The 21074-nt window shown below is 49.7% G+C and overlaps 3 protein-coding genes across 11 annotated transcripts in view; 2 read left to right on the top strand and 1 right to left on the bottom strand.

The window, feature by feature from the left end:
- The window catches only part of Samhd1 (SAM and HD domain containing deoxynucleoside triphosphate triphosphohydrolase 1), a 61459-nt gene extending 43741 nt beyond the window's left edge, over positions 1–17718 (top strand). For 2 of the 4 annotated variants that reach the window (XM_005329859.5, XM_013360580.4), the window contains exon 16: positions 3491–5616. In XM_005329859.5, the coding sequence (XP_005329916.1) occupies positions 3491–3604 (114 nt within the window). In that variant the 3' untranslated portion in view covers positions 3605–5616. The other 2 variants (XM_021729522.3, XM_078051737.1) reach the window with 2 other exon arrangements.
- Tldc2 (TBC/LysM-associated domain containing 2) lies at positions 6544–19866 on the bottom strand. Of its 5 annotated transcripts, none has more exons than XM_078051742.1 (7): positions 19755–19866; positions 18415–18487; positions 16844–17113; positions 16163–16315; positions 13818–13913; positions 8470–8543; positions 6544–7565 (listed from the first exon to the last, which is right to left on the bottom strand). In XM_078051742.1, exons 2-7 carry the CDS (start codon positions 18445–18447, stop codon positions 7430–7432), a joined length of 762 nt encoding a protein of 253 aa, XP_077907868.1. In that variant the 5' UTR covers positions 18448–18487; positions 19755–19866; the 3' UTR covers positions 6544–7429. The 5 variants fall into 5 exon arrangements, with proteins under 5 accessions (XP_077907868.1, XP_005329917.3, XP_077907869.1 ...); XM_005329860.4 differs by having other exon boundaries at positions 16952–17113; positions 19755–19865; XM_078051743.1 differs by having other exon boundaries at positions 19643–19815.
- The window catches only part of Ndrg3 (NDRG family member 3), a 162585-nt gene continuing 157586 nt past the window's right edge, over positions 16076–21074 (top strand). For both annotated transcript variants that reach the window (XM_040274195.2, XM_040274194.2), the window contains exon 1: positions 16076–16087. The gene's annotated coding sequence lies outside the window, so the exon portion shown is untranslated. The remainder of the gene's footprint in view (positions 16088–21074) is intronic.

The raw sequence follows: 21074 nt of genomic DNA, 5'->3' as shown, positions 1-21074 counted from the left end.
GTTCTCACCCTCACAGAACCAGCGTTGGTCTTTTTGCCCTGTGTTGGGTGCTAAAAGGAGCAGAACATAGGGTCCCACATGGAGGATTAGCTCAGTAAGCCAGCAGTTTGTCAAGTGCCAGAGGCATGATACCAGTTCATCCAGCCAAGATTCCAAGGGTAAGATGAGCTGCAGGGAAGCCTGTTAAGAAGGAGGAGCCGGTCAACCCCAGGGCTGGATGTGTTAGGCTATAGCAGGCAGGACGTGTCTGGCAGTCCAAGAGAAGCATAAGGAGACCCCTCTGACCACAGCAGAAGATTCTTACTGTTCAGTAGCGCAAGATTAAGTAGGAAAACAGACTAGATTATGGAGCACCCTTGATAATTGGCTGAGGACTTTTCCCTGTGTGCAGTGGGGATGGAATCATTGAGAGTATTCAAGACCCATCTTGTTCCTGGAATTATTTAATTGTGTGTTTGTTATCTTATGTGATTGTAGAGCAAGGCCCCAGGGAATAAGGAAGTCAGTACATCTCAGGTACTCTAGCAGCTAAGAAAACTTAAACCACTGAAAATTCTAGCCAAAGATGGATTAGAACTTGGATAGACGGAAGCAGAGAGACAAGGGACTATGAAAGGGTGGTTATGTGGTGATAACTCCCCTAAATCTAGGTACATTCATTCACTCAGTGTGAGTACTTTTTTTGGGGGGTGGGGGGGAGGCAGGCCCTGGTAGGTACCAGGGGTGGAACAGCACCGTGTCAGTCAATTTTTTGTTGCTATGACCAAAATACCTGACCAGAACACCTTAGAAGAAGAAAAGTTTAGTTTGGTTCATGGTTTCACAGTTCTCTTAGTCCATGATCAGTCAGTTCCATTGCTCTGGATCTGAGGAAGCAGAGAGAGAGAAGAGCAAGGGAAAATATATGATCATTGGTGCATGCCCCCAGTGACCCACTTCCTCTAGCCACACCCCACCTGCCTACAGTTACTATCCAATAATCCATTCAAATTATTAATCAAATGCATTAATCATCTGGTTAGATTATGGCTTTCAAAACTGATCATTTTACCTCCTGCATTGTGTCACACATGAGCTTTCAGTGTACACCTCATATCCAAACCATAACAAGTACCTAAGACAGACATAGTTACTTAGTCCCACAGGTCTTACTCTTGGGAATAACAATATCCAGGTAGATAACAATTGTAGTACCATGGGAAGTGCTTCAGCATGGGCTGGTGCAGATCCTCAGCACAAAAAAGGAGGAGGATTTAGCCATAATTTATTGGTCTGGAAAAAATTGAATAAAGAAGGGCTTAGGGCTGGGGAGGTGGTTCAAGCAGTAGCGTGCTCACCTGACATGCATGGAGCGCTGGGTTCAATCCTCAACACCACATTAAAAATAAAATAAAAGATATTGTGTCCACCTAAAACTAAAAAATAAATAAATAAAAAATTGAAAAGAAGGGCTTAGAGGGCTGAGCTATAGCTTAGTAGCAAAGTACTTGCCTAAGAAGCATGAGGCACTGGTTTTGGTCCTCAGCACCACATAAAAATAAAAAACAAAATAAAGGCATTATATCCATCTATAACTAAAAAAAATTTTTTTTTAATGTTAAAAAAAAAAAAAAAAGGCTTAGAAACTGAGACCTGAAGGGTGAGTGAGAAGATTCTGCTCTGGAAAGGCTGGGGGCAGAGGCAGCATGGGGATGGGCCAGAAGAGGGGAGAGAGCATGCCTCAAAGCACCAGAGGAGGAGGATCAAGTGTGAGGTGTCTGGAGCTTTCTGCAGTCCTGTGAGCCACAACAACCAGGAGCCATCAAATCAGGGAGAGTGACATCTCTAAATTTGCATTTATAAAATTCACTAGAGTTGAAATCAGGATGGTTAGAATAAGGAAGTGTGATGGAAGTAGTAGAGGGGAGTTTGAAGATAAATAATGCCAATTTCGAGATAGGTCTTCCTATGTGACATCATGGCAATTAAATGGCTGCTTGTAAAGTCTCTGTCAAGTCAGATCCATTATAGTTTCAACAGAGGGAATTTAACATGGAAGATAAAATTCAAAAGTTTTGGCAGAGATAAAAGAATGAGCCAAGGACAGGGATGTACAGCAGAAGCTGCTCCCCTCCTAGGAAAGACCTAGAGAGCAAGCAGGAAGGGTCCAGGAACTGGGGCCCTGGCAGAAGCTAGAAGCTTAGATGGGTCATGGCCACTGCTGCCATGCCAGAAAGAAGAGGGGGAATGGCTGGCCTCTGCTGGCCTCTCACCTCCAGTCTCCCATTGGTCAAACTTAGGCTGGAAGGTGCTCAGCACCAGAGTCCCTAGATGAAGGCAGAGTGGAGGAAGGAGAAGAGGATCTGAGAACAGATCAGTAGAGGAGGAGCAGGTGTCCTGCTTCAAGCATCCTGTCCCTAGTGTACTAGAGACTCGCAAAGATTGAACACCTTCCTATAACCAAAGAGAATCCACCCACACATTCTAGAACAGATGAGGACAGTTGGTTTGGAGGGCCTTGCTTATGCTCTCTGCATTCAGGCCATGGTGTTACTTTGAGGCCAACCTCATTTTGAGTGAAGGGTTCATTTGATTGGAGTCTATGCAGAGTTAGAGGGTTTTTTGTTGGTGTTATTATTTTTTGGTGGGGGGGTGGGAGTGTTTTGCTTTTATTTTGAGATGAGCCCTTGCTGTGTTGCCCAGGCTGGCCTCCAACTTGGGATCCTGCTGTCTCAGCTTTCTGAGTAGCCACCACACCCAGCTAAAAACTTTGATTGCAGAGAAAAATTCAAGTTCAGGTACATACTGTCCTTCCTCCTTTTTTTTTTTTTTTTGCCATTTTGTAGACCTAGGTCATTTATTTCAGAAGGGACCAGGCAAGAGAAAAGCAAGAAACCAGTGCAACTGCTCATTCCCCTGGAAACAGAATAGAGTTTGTGTTTCATGGAAGTGTGCAGAGGAGATGTGCCTGGACCCAGGCAGCAGTGTGCTGCCTCCACCCGTCTTTGAAAAGAGGTCTGGTGGCTTTTTTCCATGAAGGCCCTTATCTGCTTAGGACTGTAGTGTTTCAAGTTGACCAAGCACGGGGCATATATAATTTGGAATTTCCCAAGAGAAAGTATATGCAGAAGCAATCTACCTGCAAGCCAAGGACATTAAGGACATATGTATGCCTAAGATTCAGAAATGAAATGATGGAAACTGGCTTTTCTTTCCTTCCTTCCTTCCTTCCTTCCTTCCCCTCTTCATCACTGAGCTATGTCCTCAGCCCTATTTAGTGCCAGGGATTGAACTCAGGGCCCTTAACCACTGAGCCATATCCCCAGTCCTATGTGTGTTTTTATTTTGAGACAGGTTGTCACTAAGTTGCTTAGGTCCTTGGTAAGTTGCTAGGGCTGGCTTTGAATTTGCGATTCTCCTGCCTCAGCCTTCTGAGCCACTGGGATTACAAGTGTACCCCACTACACCAGGCTTTGGATTTTCTTTAATTCCAGTTCTCTCTTCCTGATAGGATGGTGATGTTGTAGCCCCACTTATTACACCTCGAAAACCGGAGTGGAATTACAGGGATTCAGCCCACAGTCCAGCCCACTTCCCAGGAGCAGCCAAACGCCTTAAATTTTAAAGATGACCTGGCATGAAATCTGTAATCGGACACTTACAAAAAGCCCTCCCCCAAACAATTTAGGGGATTTAATCACATAGTTTCACAAATTTAGTAACTAGTGCTTTTATTCTGTACTTTGAATATATACACATACTAAAGGTAAGTAATTTTTATTAAAAAAAAAATGCTGTTGGGCAAATCTTCCTATACGTGCTATGAAAAGCATTACTTTGCCTATTTTTAACATTAACTTTCTCCTTTAGTAGTCTATTTTCTTAGAATAACAACTCTTTATCTACTCTGAACTCCTATGACAGGTGATTGTTTTTTGTTTTTAATTTAGAAATCAGACAAGGGCACAACTTTGAAGTTGAAAGTGTCATGAACAGACATGATTAAAAATAAATAAAATCTCCGTCCCCTGAGAGATGTCTCTCAAACCCAAAATTTCTCTACTGAGGATAGCTTCTCAAATGATACCTAAACTTACCAGTGAAAGACATTGCCCTCACTCTGGTAGCCCCTACAAGCTGCACAGCTGTGGTAAACAGTAGACCAGGGCCAGGAGTCACGGCCAGGGCCAGGAGTCTGCTCCAGCTCTGGTGAGCAGACCTAGGGGCTCCGGCCTCTTTGTCTTTCCTTTTTTTTTTTTTTTTTTTTGTGGTGCTGGGAATTGAACCCAGAACCTCTTGCAGCTAGGTATACACTCTGCCACTGAGCCACACTCCGTCCTCCTCTTCAGTGGAGCATAAAAACCTCTTTCAGCAATCTGCAGAGGCAGAGGATCCTTCCAGCCAGGTCGCCGGAGTCTGCTGTGGCTTCAGACCCGGCAGCTTGTTTTTCTTTGAATTCTCACCGTCCATCTCCTAGGGCCTCCACTGCCCAGCCTGGAGAGGCCTCCCTCTAGCCTGTCTCCTCATCTGCCTTTTGAGCTGCTCAGAGGTCTGTCCTTGGGGCTATTCTCACCTGGAACTTTGTTTTCGCATTTTCCTCCAGGCATTTTACAGGTTTCAGAGCAGACTAGACTGCCTTTCCTGAGGTTGGTGACTACCAAGTGGGTCCCAGCTTCCCCTTTGTAACTTGATGTTCCCAGCAGTAGAGAGGGTACCATCATGGTCAGGCAGTGCTCCTGTGCCCAGGGGATCCCCTACCCCCAGGGTGTAGAAGTTCACCAAGAACAAAGTCTGGGGTTGGGGCCAAAGTGGGCAGTGAACAGAGAGAATTCTTACGCACTGATGCTCCCTGGCAGCCTGGAGCAAGGTGGCAGTGGGCAGCCAGAGTGAGTGGGGAGCACAGGCCACAGGCCAGGAAGTACCTGTGCTGTCACTTTCCACTGTTCTCCTGGGAGTGATAGTCAACCCTTGATTCTCTACTGAGGGATGGAAAGTGGTGACAGCCCAGGGTCCCAACTGTTCCAAATGCCCTGCACCTGATGTGGATGGAACAGCCCCTGGTTACAGTGGAAAGTGGCAGCATCACCCCTACCACGGTGCCCTGGTGGGGGCAGTTCACACATGGGCTCATGAAAGCACAGGGGAGGTTCCAGGTTGGATCTGCTCAACTGAGGTGCCTGTAAAACCTGCAGGGGAAATGGCTGGAGGTCTCAGCTCCTGTGCCCAGACTCAATGTCAAGAATGTAATATTTTTGTGCCAAGATTTATTTTTCCTGCCACTTTTACTTTTAAATCATTGTGGTTTACTCTGCAGTTTTGTAATCCTAATATTGTATCATTGTGCTGACTGAGAAACGACTTAAATCTGTTTGTTGTTGTTTTTGCCTCTTTCTTTACATGTAAGGCAGCTGCACTTTATGCTGTTTGCAAGTGTTTTTATTATGAGAACCATGTGCCATTAACAAGGCTAAATTTTTCTTAAGAAACATCTTGACTCTGTATAAAAAGGGATTTTTACAGCTTAGTCTCTAGAGTTCCTGAACATTGTCACCTTGAGACTGTGAATAGAACCGACTGGTTCCTTCCTCTGGGTGAGGGAAATGGCTGCAATAAAGCTTCACAAATGTGTCTCCAGTATGGACGTGTGCTCTTGAGCCACTTTCTCCTTACCCTGTTGTGTGTCCAGTCTGACTCTGCTGTGCACATGAATGCGGGCCATGCAGGACTCTGATGTTGCTGAGTCCTTCCACACCGTGGGGTCAGTGAGAGGTATGGCAGTAACAAGGTCCCTGGCAGGGAGCTCTCCTTGTGCAGCAAGGGCAAGGAATAGCATCTTTCCCTCTAGCAGAAGGCAGGCCCTGGCGTGGGAAGGAGAAGACTAAGGAGTGTTCTTAATTTGCAGAGCTCCTGTTGCACCAGAAAACACTCCTTTCTCTCTTCTCATCTCCTTCAAGTTCTATCCACAGAGGTTCAGCATCTTTGCCCAAATAAGCATACTGTTCATTTGCTGCTTTCGTATCTTCATTGTGCCTTGGTGGCATGCAGGACCCCCAGAGTTCTAGAATAGGCAAGGGACAAGAGAAGGAATACTGCTGCTAGAGTCTTTGTTAGTTCCTAAGGCTGAGCCCAGGTTTCTTTTTTTTTTTTTTTTTTTTTTTTAAAGAGAGAGTGAGAGAGGGGGACAGAGAGAGAGAGAGAATTTTAACATTTATTTATTTTTTCTTAATTCTCGGCGGACACAACATCTTTGTTGGTATGTGGTGCTGCTGAGGATCGAACCCGGGCCGCACGCATGCTAGGCGAGCGCGCTACCGCTTGAGCCACATCCCAGCCCTGAGCCCAGGTTTCTGAGGTTTGACAGCGTTCTTTAAAATAATTCTTAAAACATACAAGGTACAACACCACCCATGTAAGAGAATACTGTTTTTGTTTGTTTGTTTGTTTGTTTTCTAATTAGTTATACATGACAAGAATGCTGTTTTTGTAAGAAAAAAATATATATACATGTATCTCCATAGAAAATTGTTTTGAAAGATATACATGAAAACATTACTCTTTGGGGAGTTTGCATTTTAGACAGTTTTATTTATTCATTCATTCATTCATTCATTCATTTATTCGTTCGTTCATTCATTCATCATTTTTGCAGTCCAGGTGTTGAACCCAGGGCCTCCAGCAAGTGCTGTACTGCTGAGCCAATCCCAGTCCTTTTTTTTTTAAATTGATTTTATTTTTTTAAAATACACCACAGCAGAATGCATTACAATTCGTATTACACGTATACAGCACAATTTTTTCATATCTTTATATATAAAGTATGTTCATGCCAATTCATGTCTTTATACATGTACTTTGTTTTTTTCTAATTACAATTCTTTATATATATATATATTTTAGTTGTTGATAGACTTTTTTTTTTTATTTATATGTAGTGCTGAGGATCGAACCCAGTACCTCACACATGCAAGGCAATAGTGCTACCACTGAGCCCCAGCCCCTACAATTCTTTTTACACATATATAATTTATTTTATTTTGAGATGGGATCTTGCTAAGTTACTTAGGCTGGCCTTGAACTTGCTTACCTCCTGCCTCAGCCTCTCAAGTAGCTGTGTCCCACCACACCTGGCAATTTAAAATTTTTTCTGTGTCTTCTGGGTTTTCTCCAATAAACATGTATTCACTGTTGAATTCCTATAACAATAATTTTCATGAGGTACTCTGCTTCTTGGGTAAGGTGTGTCTTTCACATATTCAGATCACTTATGCAGAACAGTGTCTGCCCCCCTACCTGTCTGTCCTCAAGCCATAAGGAGGCTGTCCAACAGCCAGAGTCAACATGAGTATGTCATCCTAGTTTCAGAAGGGGCTGCCCCATGTGAGGAAGACCTGGACAGCGTCCATGAGCAGGTCTGAGTCCCTGTGGCCCAGGAAGCTGCTGGCACAGGGCATCAGCTCAGAACCCAGGCCTCCAGCTCCTTGATGCAGAACTGCTCGCGCCGGGCCAGCACCTCATTGTTGAAGGTCGCGCAGGGGTGGCTTCCCCCGTGATACAGGTCTCCATCTAACCATAGCCCAAACTGGCCGCTGGAAAGAAGAAGATGTTGGCATGACTCAGCCCTGTATGTCGGGCCTCAGAATCCACCACTGCCATCCCTTAGCCACGCCATCACAGCTGCCCGGTTGGCTCCTCATTGTTCCTTAGACCAACTTATCCTGACTTTTCGGGGGATTCAGCATGTTGTTCCCTGTGGGGCTTAAAGCACTTTTAAAGGCAATTCAAGGATTTTCATAAATACCTACAGTGGTACAGCCATCCCCACAGCCCAGACACTTGGAACATTCTGATCCCCACATTTCACAGAAAACCTAGGCTGGAGCCAAGAAGTGAATTACTGCAAATCAGCAATGGCTGATGTGTTTGTGCCAAGCTGCCTCTCAAAGGAGGCTTTTCAGGCAGCTGGGAAAGCAAAAGAATTTGGTACTAATCAAGCAATGCTTTCATCTCTGCCCTCAGGGTAAAACTCATTAATGTGCCTGCTTTTGAAGGTCACACCAAGAGTGAGACCAGCCTCCTTTTTCCTAACTCTCCCATCTCCCAGACATATTCAGAAGCCCGGGTTATTAGAGGAGGGCAGATGTAGCCTTCCTCTAATTAAAGTTAGGTCCCCTAGGATCACTGGGCTGACTGGCAAATCTGAGCCTTGCCATCTCTGGACTCCAGCCTCATCCAACCATGTCATTGTACCCAAAGTCACATGAATTCGGACTCAGATGTATAAACTGGTGGGGGAGTTTGTGCATCTTCTTACTTACTCCTTGGCTTCCATGAGGTTGAGAGGTTGGCCCAGGGGGAGGACAGTGACTGAAGGAGAAAGTGAACCCCCAGCCTCCCCACTTCATCTGGAGCAGTTAAAGCCTGCAGTTATGGAGAGAGAAGGGGTCCAAACACAGACTCCACCCCAAGACTCGGGAGGATGGCGACACTCACCTGCCACTGCCCATCATCAGGGAATCCAAGTCTCCTTTCACAAAGAAAGAGTTGCTTCCTGTCCACTTAAAGACCTGGGGTGACAGACAAAGCTCAGGGTTACTGGTGAGTCCTGGTTGTACAGTCTGACTCCAAGCCACTAGACGGCAGCGTCGTAGAGGGAATAAAGCCTCCAGGGCCCAACCAAGCTGCAGGAACTCTGGGCCCCAGGCTCCTGAGATTTCTCTTCTCCTTGTTCACCTCTCACACCCTGTAGTTTGAGTTTCCACAGCCTAGAAGCGCCTTCGCTCTAGGAATAGAACAGAAACCTCTGAGGCTTCCTGCTTCCAAAGCTGGAAAGAAGTGGAGCCGGAACTGATTCTACCATGAACATGCATCTCTCACTTCAGGTCACACCAAGCCTGCCTGTCCCCAACAACTTGCCTCCTCCCCCGTGCCCTGGCCACAGCCTCCCAATGTTTTTGTCCCACCAGCTCCTGCCCCAGCCCATCTCCACACTGTGACCTGAGTGTTCTATTTGGAATCTGTAATGGGGGAAGTCCGGCTCCTTACTAGAGCCCCTGCGCAGCTGCCTGCACCCTGATTTTCTCTCTGATCTCTTCTCCCCCTGTTGACTGCACACGAGCTACTCTGGCCTTGCTGTCCCTGGAACATCCAAAGCTCATTCCTGCTTAGACCTCTGTGCTCACCGTCCTGCTGCCCAGAGGGCTCTTCCCCCAGGTCTACTAGGACCCTCTTCTCTTTCAGCTTAAGGGTCATCCCAAAAACGTTCCTGGACATCCCTATTAAGGCCGTTCTTCTCCAGCCCTGTCTTGTCCTCCTTGGCGTTTACCCTCGGAGAGCACTCATTCGGCGGCGTCTGTGTGCCTTACCCGCCCACTGAAATGGTCCAGAGGGCAGCTTGGTCCCTGGCACAGTGGAGTGCTGTGGCTGAATTCATTTGTTAAATAAATACATTATTTAAGAGTCAAATTAGGCAATAAAAGGACTTCTAAAGGGCCACAAAGGTATATTATTGCCAGCAATTAGTTGTAAAAACAAAACCTAAAAAGGACTAATTGAAAGATAAGTCCTGGCTCAGAAGGAATGAGATAATATTAGCAAGTAACCACAGGAAAACAGAACTGTTGCCAAGCACAGTGACACACTTCTGTAATCCAGCCACCCAGGAGGCTGAGGCAGGAGGATCACAAGTTCAAAACCAGCCTCAGCAACTTAGCAAGGCTGTAAGAAACTTAGTGAGACCCTGTCTTAAAAAATAAAAAGGTCAGGGATGTGGCTCAGTGGTTAAGCACCACACCCCCTGCGATTCAATCCCCAGATTCAAAAATAAAAAAATTAAAAAGAACCATTGAACACTTCCTCAACTTCCTTCAAAGACATTACCTCCAGACTTGAAACCATAAGATAAATATTGCTACAGAAAAAAAATTAAGATGAAGTTCATGGTGCTGCTTAGAATAGCAATCAAAGGATGAAGCATTGGGAATTCATGAAGGACACAGAAGTGCCCGAAGACCAAAGACAGTAAAGAATTAACCAGTTTTTTAAGAGACGGGATTCCATAACCATAGGCAGGGAAGGCAGACAGTGTCCCCCTGAAGAAAAACATCATTCATTTCAGTAACTTTTTTAGCACTTATGCACTAGGCACGGTTTAAGTACTAGGTACAATGGTGAACACAGTAGGTTAAAATCTCTGCCTCAAAGGACTCACATTCTAGTGGAAGGAAGCAAATAAAAAAGTAAGAAATAGCATGTTAGAAGGTGAAAATGCTAGGGAGAGAATGAGAAGGGCAATAAAGGTTTTCAGGGAATGGGGGGGTGATAATTTTGAATAACCTAGGCAGGGTAGTCACTGAAATGGCAACATTAAGACAAAGTCCTGTGGGATGGAGCTATGTGGAGACCTAAGAGAAGGGCATTCTGGGCAGAACAGCATGTACAAAGGCCCTGAGGCAGAGTAGACCTATGTCCAAATGCCAGTTCAGGCCAGTGTGGTTGGAGCAAAGTAACGGGAAGGAAAATGGTAAGAAACAATATCAGAGACAGGCCAGGTCATTGGTCTTTGTACAGACTTTGGCTTTTCTCCAAGTGAAAAAGGAAGCCAAAAAGCAACATGCTGTGACTTTCTTTTCAAAAGGATCACTCCAGCTAACTGTTAGGACTGCAGGTAGAACCAGGGAGACCCATTAAGATACTGCAGCAGGAACAAAGAAGGCTTGAACCAGGGTGACAGCTAAGCACGTGTCTAGACGTGGAGGATTCTGAACATAGGCGGAGGCAGCTGTTAGCCCAGATGCGGATGTGAGAGGAAGAGGGAGCTCTCCAAGATTTTTTGGTCACAGTGGCAGAGAAGATGGAGGTACCATTATCTCTGGTGAGGGAAAACAGGGAGAGGAGCAGATTTCATGGAGCAAAGACAGGAGCTCAGTTTCAGACAGGTTAAGCTTGACATGTCATGTTGGAGAACCAAGCAGAGGTGCTGGGCAGCGGTTGGCTGTGTGAGTCTGGAGTCCAGGGAAGAGGTCATCAGCATGTGGTTGGCATGGAAACCTGTGAGGGTGGATGAGACCACAGAGGAAATGAGGGTTGGCAGAGAAGAGCTGAGAACCCAGAACTGATCCCTGACAGTAAGAGGGTTGGAGGAAGAGAGGGAGCCAGCAAGAGGCAGACAAGGAGTTGGCCTGAAGTAGGAGGAAGGTTCTAGAACTCTAGTATGCGGACACTGGAGGGGCAATGGTGATGACCAGCATCCTGACAGTGCGCAACTGGCGCCCGTCTCCCAGGAAGACTGGAGGAGGCTCTGGCTGGTGGAGGCTAGACAGACAGCCTTTGGCAAGGTGGTCTGCACTTATTAGAAGAGCTCAGAGCAAACCAAAGCCCCTGGAACTAATTCTCCACCCATAGAAGAAAATGTGAATCCGTATTTCTTGATGACTGTGCCCAGCCATATACTCCCTGCTCCACCCTGTCTCTATGGATGCCTGAATGTGCTCCCGGCCCCCAAGCACAGCTCCGAGAACTCCTCTGACCCGCTCAGTCACCTGCTCATCTTGGGTTTGTCTATCAAGATCCATCTCCAGAAGCTCCTCCTCCAGGAAGCCTCCCTGATCACCCACCCCACCAGACACAGGTGCCTCTGCGCTTCTTCCGGAGCCCTTCTTACTCAGTTTAGTGTTCAGCTTTCCTTCCCCAGCGCAGGAGCATCCTAAGCCGGGGACCCTCTGTAGTTCAGAGAGGTCGTGCTGTGCTGCGGCTGCATTCAGACTCCTGTCCCGTCCTCACCTCCGGCAACTGGGTTAACTGGGGCCCATCATTCAACTTCTCTCTGCCTCAGTTTCCTCCTCTATAGCATGGGGATGATAATAGCACAGTCCTCTGGGGACTGATGTGAGGATGGTGCTGGTGTGTGGAGGCGGGAAGGTGACCCACAGCAGCCGTCATGTTGATTCATGTTAAAAGTAGGGTGCTCCCTGCCACCCAAGCAGAGCTCGGTGGCTTCCTTCAATAAGGGACCCAGAGGCAGAAAATTGTTGGATGGAAGACGTTTGGGATGGGAAATATTTGGGACTATTATTATTGTCCTTCAGAAACCCCATGACGGGAAGCAAGAGCTCGAGTCTGTCACCTTAGACCACCTGGTCTTTCTGACAGCTTCTCCCTCCTTCAAGAGCCTCAGCTCCATCATAGCGACTCGGGAGGCTAAGGCAGGAGGATCACACACCAGCCTCAGCAACTTACTGTCTCTAAAGAAAAAATAAAAGGGGGCTGGGGATGTGGCTCAGTGGTAGAGGCTTGCTCATAAAAAAACATAGTCATTGTGTCCATCTACAACTAAAAATATTTTTTAAATAAAATAATAAAAAGGGCTGGAGTGTGGCTCAGTGGCTAAGCACCCCGGATCCAATCCCTGGTACCAAAAAAACAAAAATAAGGAAAGAGCCCCAGCTCCTTGGCAGATGGTGCCACCCGAGATACCAGCCACCTGTGGCCGTCGGTCACGGGTCTCTTCACCCCCATCACTCACCATCCCCTCCTCTTTCCTGATTCCCGGGTGAACTTCCGTCCCTGTTCCCGCCTACAGTCTTTTTCTCTTAACCTCCAGAAGGTTCTCAGCTACTGTCTTCCGTGGTCACCTCGGGGGACCTGTCCTCATCAGGGATGGCAGAGAACTTCTCCACAGTCTAGCTCAAATGTCCCTTGTATGCCATATCCAACAGGTCAACACACTGTTCCCTGCTCCTCAGGGAGACCTGTCCTCTACTGAGGCCAATTTTGAATTTTGTCCCAGTATCCTTCAGTCTGGTGGCTTCCCTTGCCTCTTTCCAGCCTAGGTTCTGTGATGCATTTGGGATATATATATATATATATATATATATGGTTGTTGATGGACCTTTTATTTATTTGGATGTGATTCTGAGAATCGAACTCAGGGCTTTACCACTGAGCCACACCCCAGCCCCATGTGGTGCGTTTTGTATTTTCTCTCCTTCAACCTGCTCTTCCCTCTCTGCCTGTGTGTGTTGGGGGCGTTGAGGGCAGGGAGATGGGATATGCCCCAGAGTTCTGCTTATGCCAGGCAAGTGCTCCACCACTGAATTACATCCCCAGCACTTTTTATTTATTTTATTTTGAGACAGGGACTCGCTAAGTTGCTGAGGCTGGCCTCAACCTTACACTCCTCCTGCCTCAGCCTCCCAAGTTGCCCAGATTACAGGTGTGTGCCACCATGCCTGGCTCCCTTCCTGCCTCGGCTCAACCAACTTGGCCAAACCCCAATCCTGGAGGACCCTCCCATCCACCTTTCTCCAGGCCTGGCAGAGGTGATGGACACGGCTGAGGGGTTGTCTCCGCCTTGAAACTCACAGGCCCAAACCTCCACCCGCCACAGCCTGGCAGTCCTGTCCCACAGTCTCCTCTAGGGCCCCCTCCCCACGCTGCGGATCCTGGGTGACTCCCTCCCTCTCCTTCACGCCCCTCCTCCATCCTCACTCTTAGCTGAGGACCTCACCTGTGCTTCCCAAGAAGCCATTGGCCACATCCTCCTGCCACCACACCTCAGGACCATCTGCTCTTGGGCCCCTGCTGCCTTTCCAGCTTGTGCCTGGAGAGCGGCACCCCTCCCCTCAGCCCGTCAGTGGTCACTCAAGACCTACAGAGCATTTTCTTTTTCAAGATGGACAGGCCAAGGGGATGCTCTGCTCTTCGTTGCCCTGCTGCGTCCCCCTGGGTGGAGAGAGGGACACCAAGCAGCCCAGCATGGGGGTTGGAGCTGGGGGCCACTGGGACCCTGGGAACTGTGGCTGCCAGAGAGCCCCCCGCCCCATAGGAAATGAGGACCTCACCTTCAGCTGTGGGGAGAAGGAGAAGAGGAATGTCTCGCCTGTGCCGTAGAAGCCCTTGCTGAGTCGAAGGGCTGAGGAGGAGAAGGCACCAAACATCTGGAAGGCAGAGGACAGGGGTCTGACACTGGGAGGGAGTTGGGGTCCTCTGGCCACCCCATCCTGCAGACCCGGTGAGGCAGGCTTGTCCTCAAGGCCCCAGGGGAGCCCCCCTGGTCTCTACCTGCACCCCTTCCCTGCCGATCCCCGGAGAGCCCGTGGGGCCTCTCAGTGTCAGCGCCCTGCCGCCGCTTCTCAAACCCACTTACTTTACACAAGTACTTCCAGAAACCCGGGAGGTCACAGACAAGCAAAGACAAAGCGGGACCCTCCCAGATCCCCTTCAGGCTCCCCAGGGTAATTTTTCATATTTTTGGTGTGTCTCCTCTGGCCTCAGGTTAATGCCGGTGTGCACACTTCCACACGAAAGCAAGGTTCCATATAATGGGCTGGTTTGGGGCACTGCTCCCCTCACTTCTATTCCCCCGCCCTTCTAACACTGGGATTGAACCAGGGGCGCTTTACCACCGGCTACATCCCCAGCCCTTTTTATTTTTTATTTTGAGACAGGGTCTCATCAAGTTGCTTAGGATCTTGCTAAATTGCTGATCCTCCTGCCTCAGCCTCCTGAGAAGCTGAGACTACAGGAGTGTGCCCTTGCATCATTTCAAGTTGAAAATCCATAAAGTCGTTATCCTCACTTTTCTTTAACAATTTCAAACAAAAAAACTTCAAAACACAGTACAGATCCCCCCACTACACTCAAAATCATAAAGTTGTTTGCTATATTTGTCTCTCTCCCCCCCCTTCCACTCCCTCTCCCTCTTCATTTATATATTTCTCTGGCCCATTTGAAAATAAGCAGCAGATACTATGACCACACCAAATAGTTCATCTCCTATGAATGGAGACTTTCTCTTACATAATCACAGTACGACCATCCCCCCTAAGAGAATTAACAATAATCCCATAATGTCATCTAGTAGCTACTCCCTATTCCATTTTTTCCAGTTGTCCCAAGAATGCCTTTAATATCATGCTTAAAAAAAAAAAACACAAAAACTTAACACGCTTAATAGGTATGCTTTACATCATGTTTCTTGATTGCCTGGTATTTCACTGTACGGAGTGAAACCTCATTCACTCTGTGGAGGGATTTGCATTGACTTAGCCATCATCCTCTGGTGGGATAGGTAGGTGAGCTGTGGATTGTCGCCATTATAAATGGCGCTGGGTGGCAGAGGTAGGATCACTGGGAACAGCTGGGTTGGGGGCTTCATATTAGGAGGAACTTCCTCACAGTCAATGGTTTCTGCCACACAAGGGGCTGCTTCTGAAGAGAGTGAGCTTCCTGGCCCTCCGGTAGGGACTCCTTCCATCAGCATTGGGAGACAGGCACTCTGGCCCAAGTGGAGGGGTACATCCTCTGGAATCCCTGACATCTCTCCCAGCTCTAGTATGTTCCTTCCACAGGAGATCATCATTTGAAATGAGCTACCAGTTCCACCCCTCCTTTGATATGGAGAGCCTTCTTGGAAATCCACCATTGGAAAGACCACATGGACGTCAGGCATAGCTACCTCAAGCCTCCTCTTATAAAATGCACGAGTCAGCTGCCTTTTCGGACCTGCTTCCCTTCTCAGCTCCTCCAACTCATCTTTCTCCCACCAGTTAGGGGTGATTTCCAAACAAGCAATGGCCTTAGGCTGCGGGTATAGCTCAGGGATAGAATGCTTACCTAGCATGCACAAGGTCATGAGTTCAAGTCCCCGCACCAAAAGAAAGAAGCTCAAAAAAAAAAAAAAAAAAAACACCACAGGCTGAGGCTGTAGCTCAGTGGCAGAGTGCTTGCCTAGCATGTGTGAGGTACTGGGTTTGATCTTCAGCACCACATAAAAATTAACAAATAAAATAAAAGCATTCTGTCCGTTAAAAAAAAATACACTGATATTTAAGCTGTAGATCATCTGCTTAAAATCCCTCCATAGTTTCTTGTGCTTGGAGGCTAACAATGCACTTTTGTTTTATAGTCAAATGATTATTTGCTTAAGGCCTGAGCCCTCCCCCCATTAAACTATTAGCTCCAAGAGGGCCGGGACCTTTCTGGGGTGATTCCATCTAGTCTGGATGTAGAAGGAGCTTAGGATCATGTGTCGTGGGCTGGCTCTGAGCCGGGTAGGCCTCCACGCCATCAGCAGGGTCTGTTAGAGGTGACTTGGTTTATCACCGCTGCCTCTTGTCCCTAAGGTTGTCATGGGCTGGACCCACTGATGTCCGGCTCTGTCCCCCAGAACCCCAGCCCAACTCACCTGCCCATCCTGGTCCCTCAGGAGCAGCAGCACTGGCCCACTGTGGCCTTCCATCTGCCGGTACAGGCTCCGCAGACTAAAGCCGTCCCTTGACGTACAGAAAACGAGACTCCAGGGGTGGCCGGTGACTCGTGCGGGGAGGTGGAGGCTAAGCTGGGGGCAGGGCTGGAGGTGAGTGAGGGGGTCCTCTCCCGCTGTCCTCCTTCCACCATAACCTCAGGACCCAGAGGACTGGGCTCAGCACCCCTGATGGGCCCGGTGCCTCACTGTTTCCAGGAACTTCGTGCCTCTTGGCAACAGCCCTTGGAGACAGGAGTTTTTCTTCCCATTTTATAGATAAGGAAACTGAGCCTCAGCAAGGTGAGGCAACCAGCCCCAAACCCACAGGAGAGTAAGTGGCAGAGCCAGGAGCCAAACCCAGGCAGGGTTTCACTCCCCTGGGTCACTTTGTCCTCAAGAGGCCAGAGAATAGATGGGATATACTGAATCCTTCCTCCCTGTCCCCCATCTCCTGTCCCACCAACACCCCAGACTGGCTTCAGTTCCCAAGACTGATTCCATCTTGGAATTAACGTCTTTTCCTGAGTTCTCAGCCTCTCCGCCCCGTGCAGAGGCTGCTGGAAACTTTACTGGGTTTTTACTAGAAAGGAAAGGGAAGCCCAGAGAGAAGACTCGATTCACCCAAGATGACACAGAGAGCTGGAGACAGAGATCTGTGACCCAGTGTCCCGGGAGTGGCAGGTGTGGGAAGAGTCCAGGGCTGAAGTCCTGGGAGGGCAGTGTCCGGACCTGCCTGATCTCCGAGGCACCGAGCACCTGGCTGGCTTCTGTCAGCTGGGGCTCCACGGGGTCTTCGGGGGTAGGGGCAGGAGCTGGGGCTGGGGCTGTCTCCTCTTCCTCTTCCTCCTCCTCACCCTCCTCCCCAGACATGGTGTCCTCCATCTGGCTGGGCTGTGAAGACACAAAGTCGCCAATGGGTTGAGGGACAAAGAGGGACCAACTTGCACTGTTCTCCCAGCGCAAAAGCCTCAGGCTGACTGCCCACCCCCTGCCCAGGTCCCTGCAGCCCAGCCCAGGAGAGCCGGGAGGTGCCCAGGACAGACAGGACTCTGCCCTGCCTCCAGCCTGCTTCCCCCCTGGCTGCCACCAGTGAATATGCAGGGTCACACACCCCAGGGCACAGTGCTGCCCGGTGGAGCCGTGGCCCTGCACCTGTCCACCTGTTTCCGCTGAACCCAGAGTGAACCCTGGCTTTTGAGTTCCGTGTGGGGCAGGGGAGAAGGGCAGGTGGCAGCCCATCCTGTGAGATGCAGCCATTGGTGTTAGTGCCTGAATTAAGGACCACACAACACCAGTGGTAATGACAACGGCTGACATCGGCACGGCTCATGCTGGGCTGGGCGGTGCTGGGTGCTCGCCATGCATGAGCTCTCTGTATCTCATCCAGAATCCGAAGAATGTGCTTCTAATTTCTCCCTGTCAGCCAGTGGAACCATGTGGGTAGTCGCAGGTGAGAGTGTTTATAGGTGGCTATAAAATGTGTTTCTCCATGTGAATTTTGTTTTGGCTTCTCAGTGTGAGAAGGTGTCCAGAGTAGGTGAGTGTGTTACACGGCGGGTTACATGTCACTGTGTTCTGAGGGCAAGCTGGGAGTGTGTAAAGGTGTGGGTGTGTGGGTGGGGTGTGTGCTGGTGTATCATTCACTCCCTTGAGCTTCCGCTCTGTACCAGGGTACTTGGTGTGTAAGTGTGTGTGTGTGTGTGTGTGTGTGTGTGTGTGTGTGTGTCCCCACACGCATGGACACTTGCGCGTGCATGCAGACCTACACAAAATGATTTCAGGCTTTTAGGAAGGAGAGACCCCTTAGAGAATAAGAAATGTCCAGTGGTAGAGCACCTGCCTCACACGTATGAGTTCGATCCTCAGCACCACGTAAAAATAAATAAAGTTTTGCGTCCATCTACAACTAAAAAAATTTTTTTTAAAAAGACAGAAATGCCCAGGACTCCTGCTTGCCCCTGTCCCCAGGCTGAAGAGCCCCTCATTGTGTGGGGGCCTCTGGACACAGCTCCATCTGAGGACCACGGGGCAGGGAACACGGGCCACAGGCCCTGCTCTAAACCCCTAGACGGCAGAGGAGGGACTTGAGAGGGGAACAAAGCACCCACCTGCCTCCAACCCCAGCCCAGGCCCTCCCTGGCCGAGATCTCACTCCGTCCCAACCTCACCCACAGCCCGAGCTGGACCCTTACCAGCCTCGTGTAACGCCAGCGGAGACCTTGCATTCTTCTGTCGCAGCCCTGCGCCGGGAGCCAGTCCCCAGCCCTGTCCAGGGAGGAAGTGCTATGACAGGCCTCGAGACAGGAGGGAGGCGCCTGGGCACACCTCGCTGGCTCCGTGCCACCCAGCTGCCCTTTGCTCCTTCCTCTCACCTGTCACCCCCTGGTGTCCCCTGGGTGGATCTGTGAGCAACTGGGCACTCCAGGCCGCACTGACAGCATTGATACATCAGCCACATGGAACAGATTCTAGCTGTGATTCCCTTCCTCCTCCTCGCCCTTCTGACAGCCTGGCCTAGGGACCTCGGCTCTTCCAGGGATGCCTGAAGCCCAGGCTGGGGGCCCAGGACCTCTGACTCCCTGCTTGACCATGAGAAGCCCATTTAACCCCCTAGGCCCAAGTTTCCCTGCAGGAACACCTAACGTTTGGACCTCGTCACCTCAGAGGCGCTCGCAGGACGGCAGCCTGCAACTCAGGCCCCTGCCAAAGCTGATGAATGCACCCCAGCAGGAGCTTGAAGGGTGCACCCAGGGCAAAGGAGCAGGTCCTTTAAAAACAATTTTTTTGAGCTAGGGGTGTAGCTCAGTGGTAGAACACTCTCGTAGTGTACAAGGCCCTGAGTTTGATCCCTAGCACCAGAAAGAAAGAGGGCAGTGGGGGGCATGGCTGCGGTGTCAAGGTTCCAATATTAAACACTTACTTGGCTGTGTGACCTTGGGCAAGCTATTTAACATCGCTGTGCTTCGGTCTGCATTTCTGTGAAACACTAATAGCTACCTCAGGAGACTGTTGTAAGAATAAATTAAAGTGGGGCTGAGGTTGTGGCTCAGTGGTAGAGCGCTTGCCTAGCATGTGTGAGGCACTGGGTTCGATTCTCAGCACCACATGTAAATAAATAAAGGTCCATCAACAACAATAAAATTTAAAAATAAATAAATAAATAAAGGGAATGCCTGAATTAAGATCCTTAGCCAGGCCTCCATCCTCACGTCCTTGACTCTATAAGATAACCCCAGTGTGCTGGGTAATCGCAGTGTTTACTACCAACCCCACATTACCTCTAGAAATCCAGGCCCGACTCCCCTACAAGAGGCCAGCTTCCCACCCGGGGGCCTCTGGGACTCAGTCCCTCAGTCCCTCACAAGGTGAGAAGCTCGACGTGGGGAGGGAAAGGTGAGAACCCTGGAGGCAGGGACTCACCCTGCCAGGCCCTGGACACCTAGTTGCCTCTGGCTTTCTGGTCGACAGTTTCCTTAGTGTCCATCCTTGATCCTGAGGAGAACTGGCCACATCAACACCCGACCCTGCCCACCTGACAGCAGCAGTTTTGGCTCCGAACTCCTGTCCCCCAGCAGGTGGCTGGCACCTCTGCCCCAGGCAGCTCTTATATTCACCCAGAAGGTGGCAGGCCCTGGCCCTGCGCCAGCTCCGGTTCCAGCTGGGACAACCTGTTGGTAATTATCCTGCGTCAGGAACTCAGATCCACAAACACACACAAACAAAACCTCAGCAGGCCTCTGCCCCGGCTCTGTCCCCAAGATCTCAAAGGTGGGGGATACTGGGCTCCTTGGCTCTTACCAGGAGCTCCCAGAGGCCACTTGGTGTCTGATGCCCACTACTGAGGACCCTTTCCTTAAGGGTAAAATCTGTGATATGCAAATGCTCCAGGAAAGAGCAATGCGGGGCGCTCTCTGTAAACACCCTGCTATGGGGAAGCCCAGGGCCCGGCTTTGCCCTGTGGGCTCCCCCTCAGATGGTGAAGGACTTTCTTCATTGGCCCTGGGTACAGACAGGGAGGTCGTGCACAGCCCAGTGTGGCCCAGAGGACGCTCTGTCGGTGGGCATTCTCTATCCCTGGCTCCCAATAGGACCTTGGCGACTGTTGTGTTGTTCAGTCATAAAAGTCAGAGCCAGAAGGGCTTCAGCTGGCCCCCAAGCGGGTGGCCCTGATCAGCCTCTGTTGGGTGGGTGAACACATGTCTCACAGGCGGCCCCCTCTTTACCCATCTAAAAAGACCCTGTCCCTCTGGCCTTGGTGGAGAGGACTTGGGCCCCTCATACTCTGCCTCAGACCATGTGTCCTGGGGGCAATACTTCCTCCAGGAATCGGGGGATGCCAAAGGACTTCTATTTTGGGAAAAACAGCCAAGTGAAGAGTCCTGTTGCCACTTCAAACATGGCTGTTGCAATGTGTGTTTAAGCTGTCAACCGCCCAGGGTCACATGCCGGGCACTTCCTGCCGCCCCTGCCTGGGTATCCCCCTTATCCCCGTTTCCCCCATGCTCCACGCCCGACCATTGGACACTCTGAGCAGTCAGGGAGGGTTGCCGAGCTCTCCCATTCTTTGTCTGCAAATCCAGGAAAATTCAGCGTGTGACCTGGCAGCAACACACCTGTCAGGTAACAGCCCCCAGAAAGGGGAAGTAGTGGGCATCAGGTGCCAGGGGGCCTGCCACTCCCACTCTGCCCTACCACCCCCACTCTGCCCTACAGCCGGCCTCCTTCCTCCTCTGCAGACTGCGTGCCACCTCCCACTCAAACTGCGTAGTCATCTCCAGGAAACAGCTGGAGTGTCCCTTTACAGGGAGAAAGGTGAGTGACCCAGGCATGGAGCATCCACTCAGCGCCTCAG

The sequence above is a fragment of the Ictidomys tridecemlineatus genome, chromosome 5 (assembly GCF_052094955.1).
Source record: "Ictidomys tridecemlineatus isolate mIctTri1 chromosome 5, mIctTri1.hap1, whole genome shotgun sequence".
Lineage (NCBI taxonomy): Eukaryota > Metazoa > Chordata > Mammalia > Rodentia > Sciuridae > Ictidomys > Ictidomys tridecemlineatus.
Note: the sequence above shows the minus strand (reverse complement) of the source record. Positions and strands in the feature narration are given on the sequence as shown.

Excerpts from the sequence above, each read along its gene's own strand:
- Tldc2 (XM_078051742.1), bottom strand. The coding sequence starts at position 18,447 with ATGCAAGGTCTCCGCTGGCGTTACACGAGGCTG. Across the intron at positions 17,114-18,414 it reads GCTGGCGTTACACGAGGCTG|CCCAGCCAGATGGAGGACAC; the intron begins GTAAGGGTCCAG and ends GTGTCTTCACAG. Across the intron at positions 16,316-16,843 it reads AGCTCTCTGTGTCATCTTGG|CTTAGCCTCCACCTCCCCGC; the intron begins GTGAATCGAGTC and ends CCCTGCCCCCAG.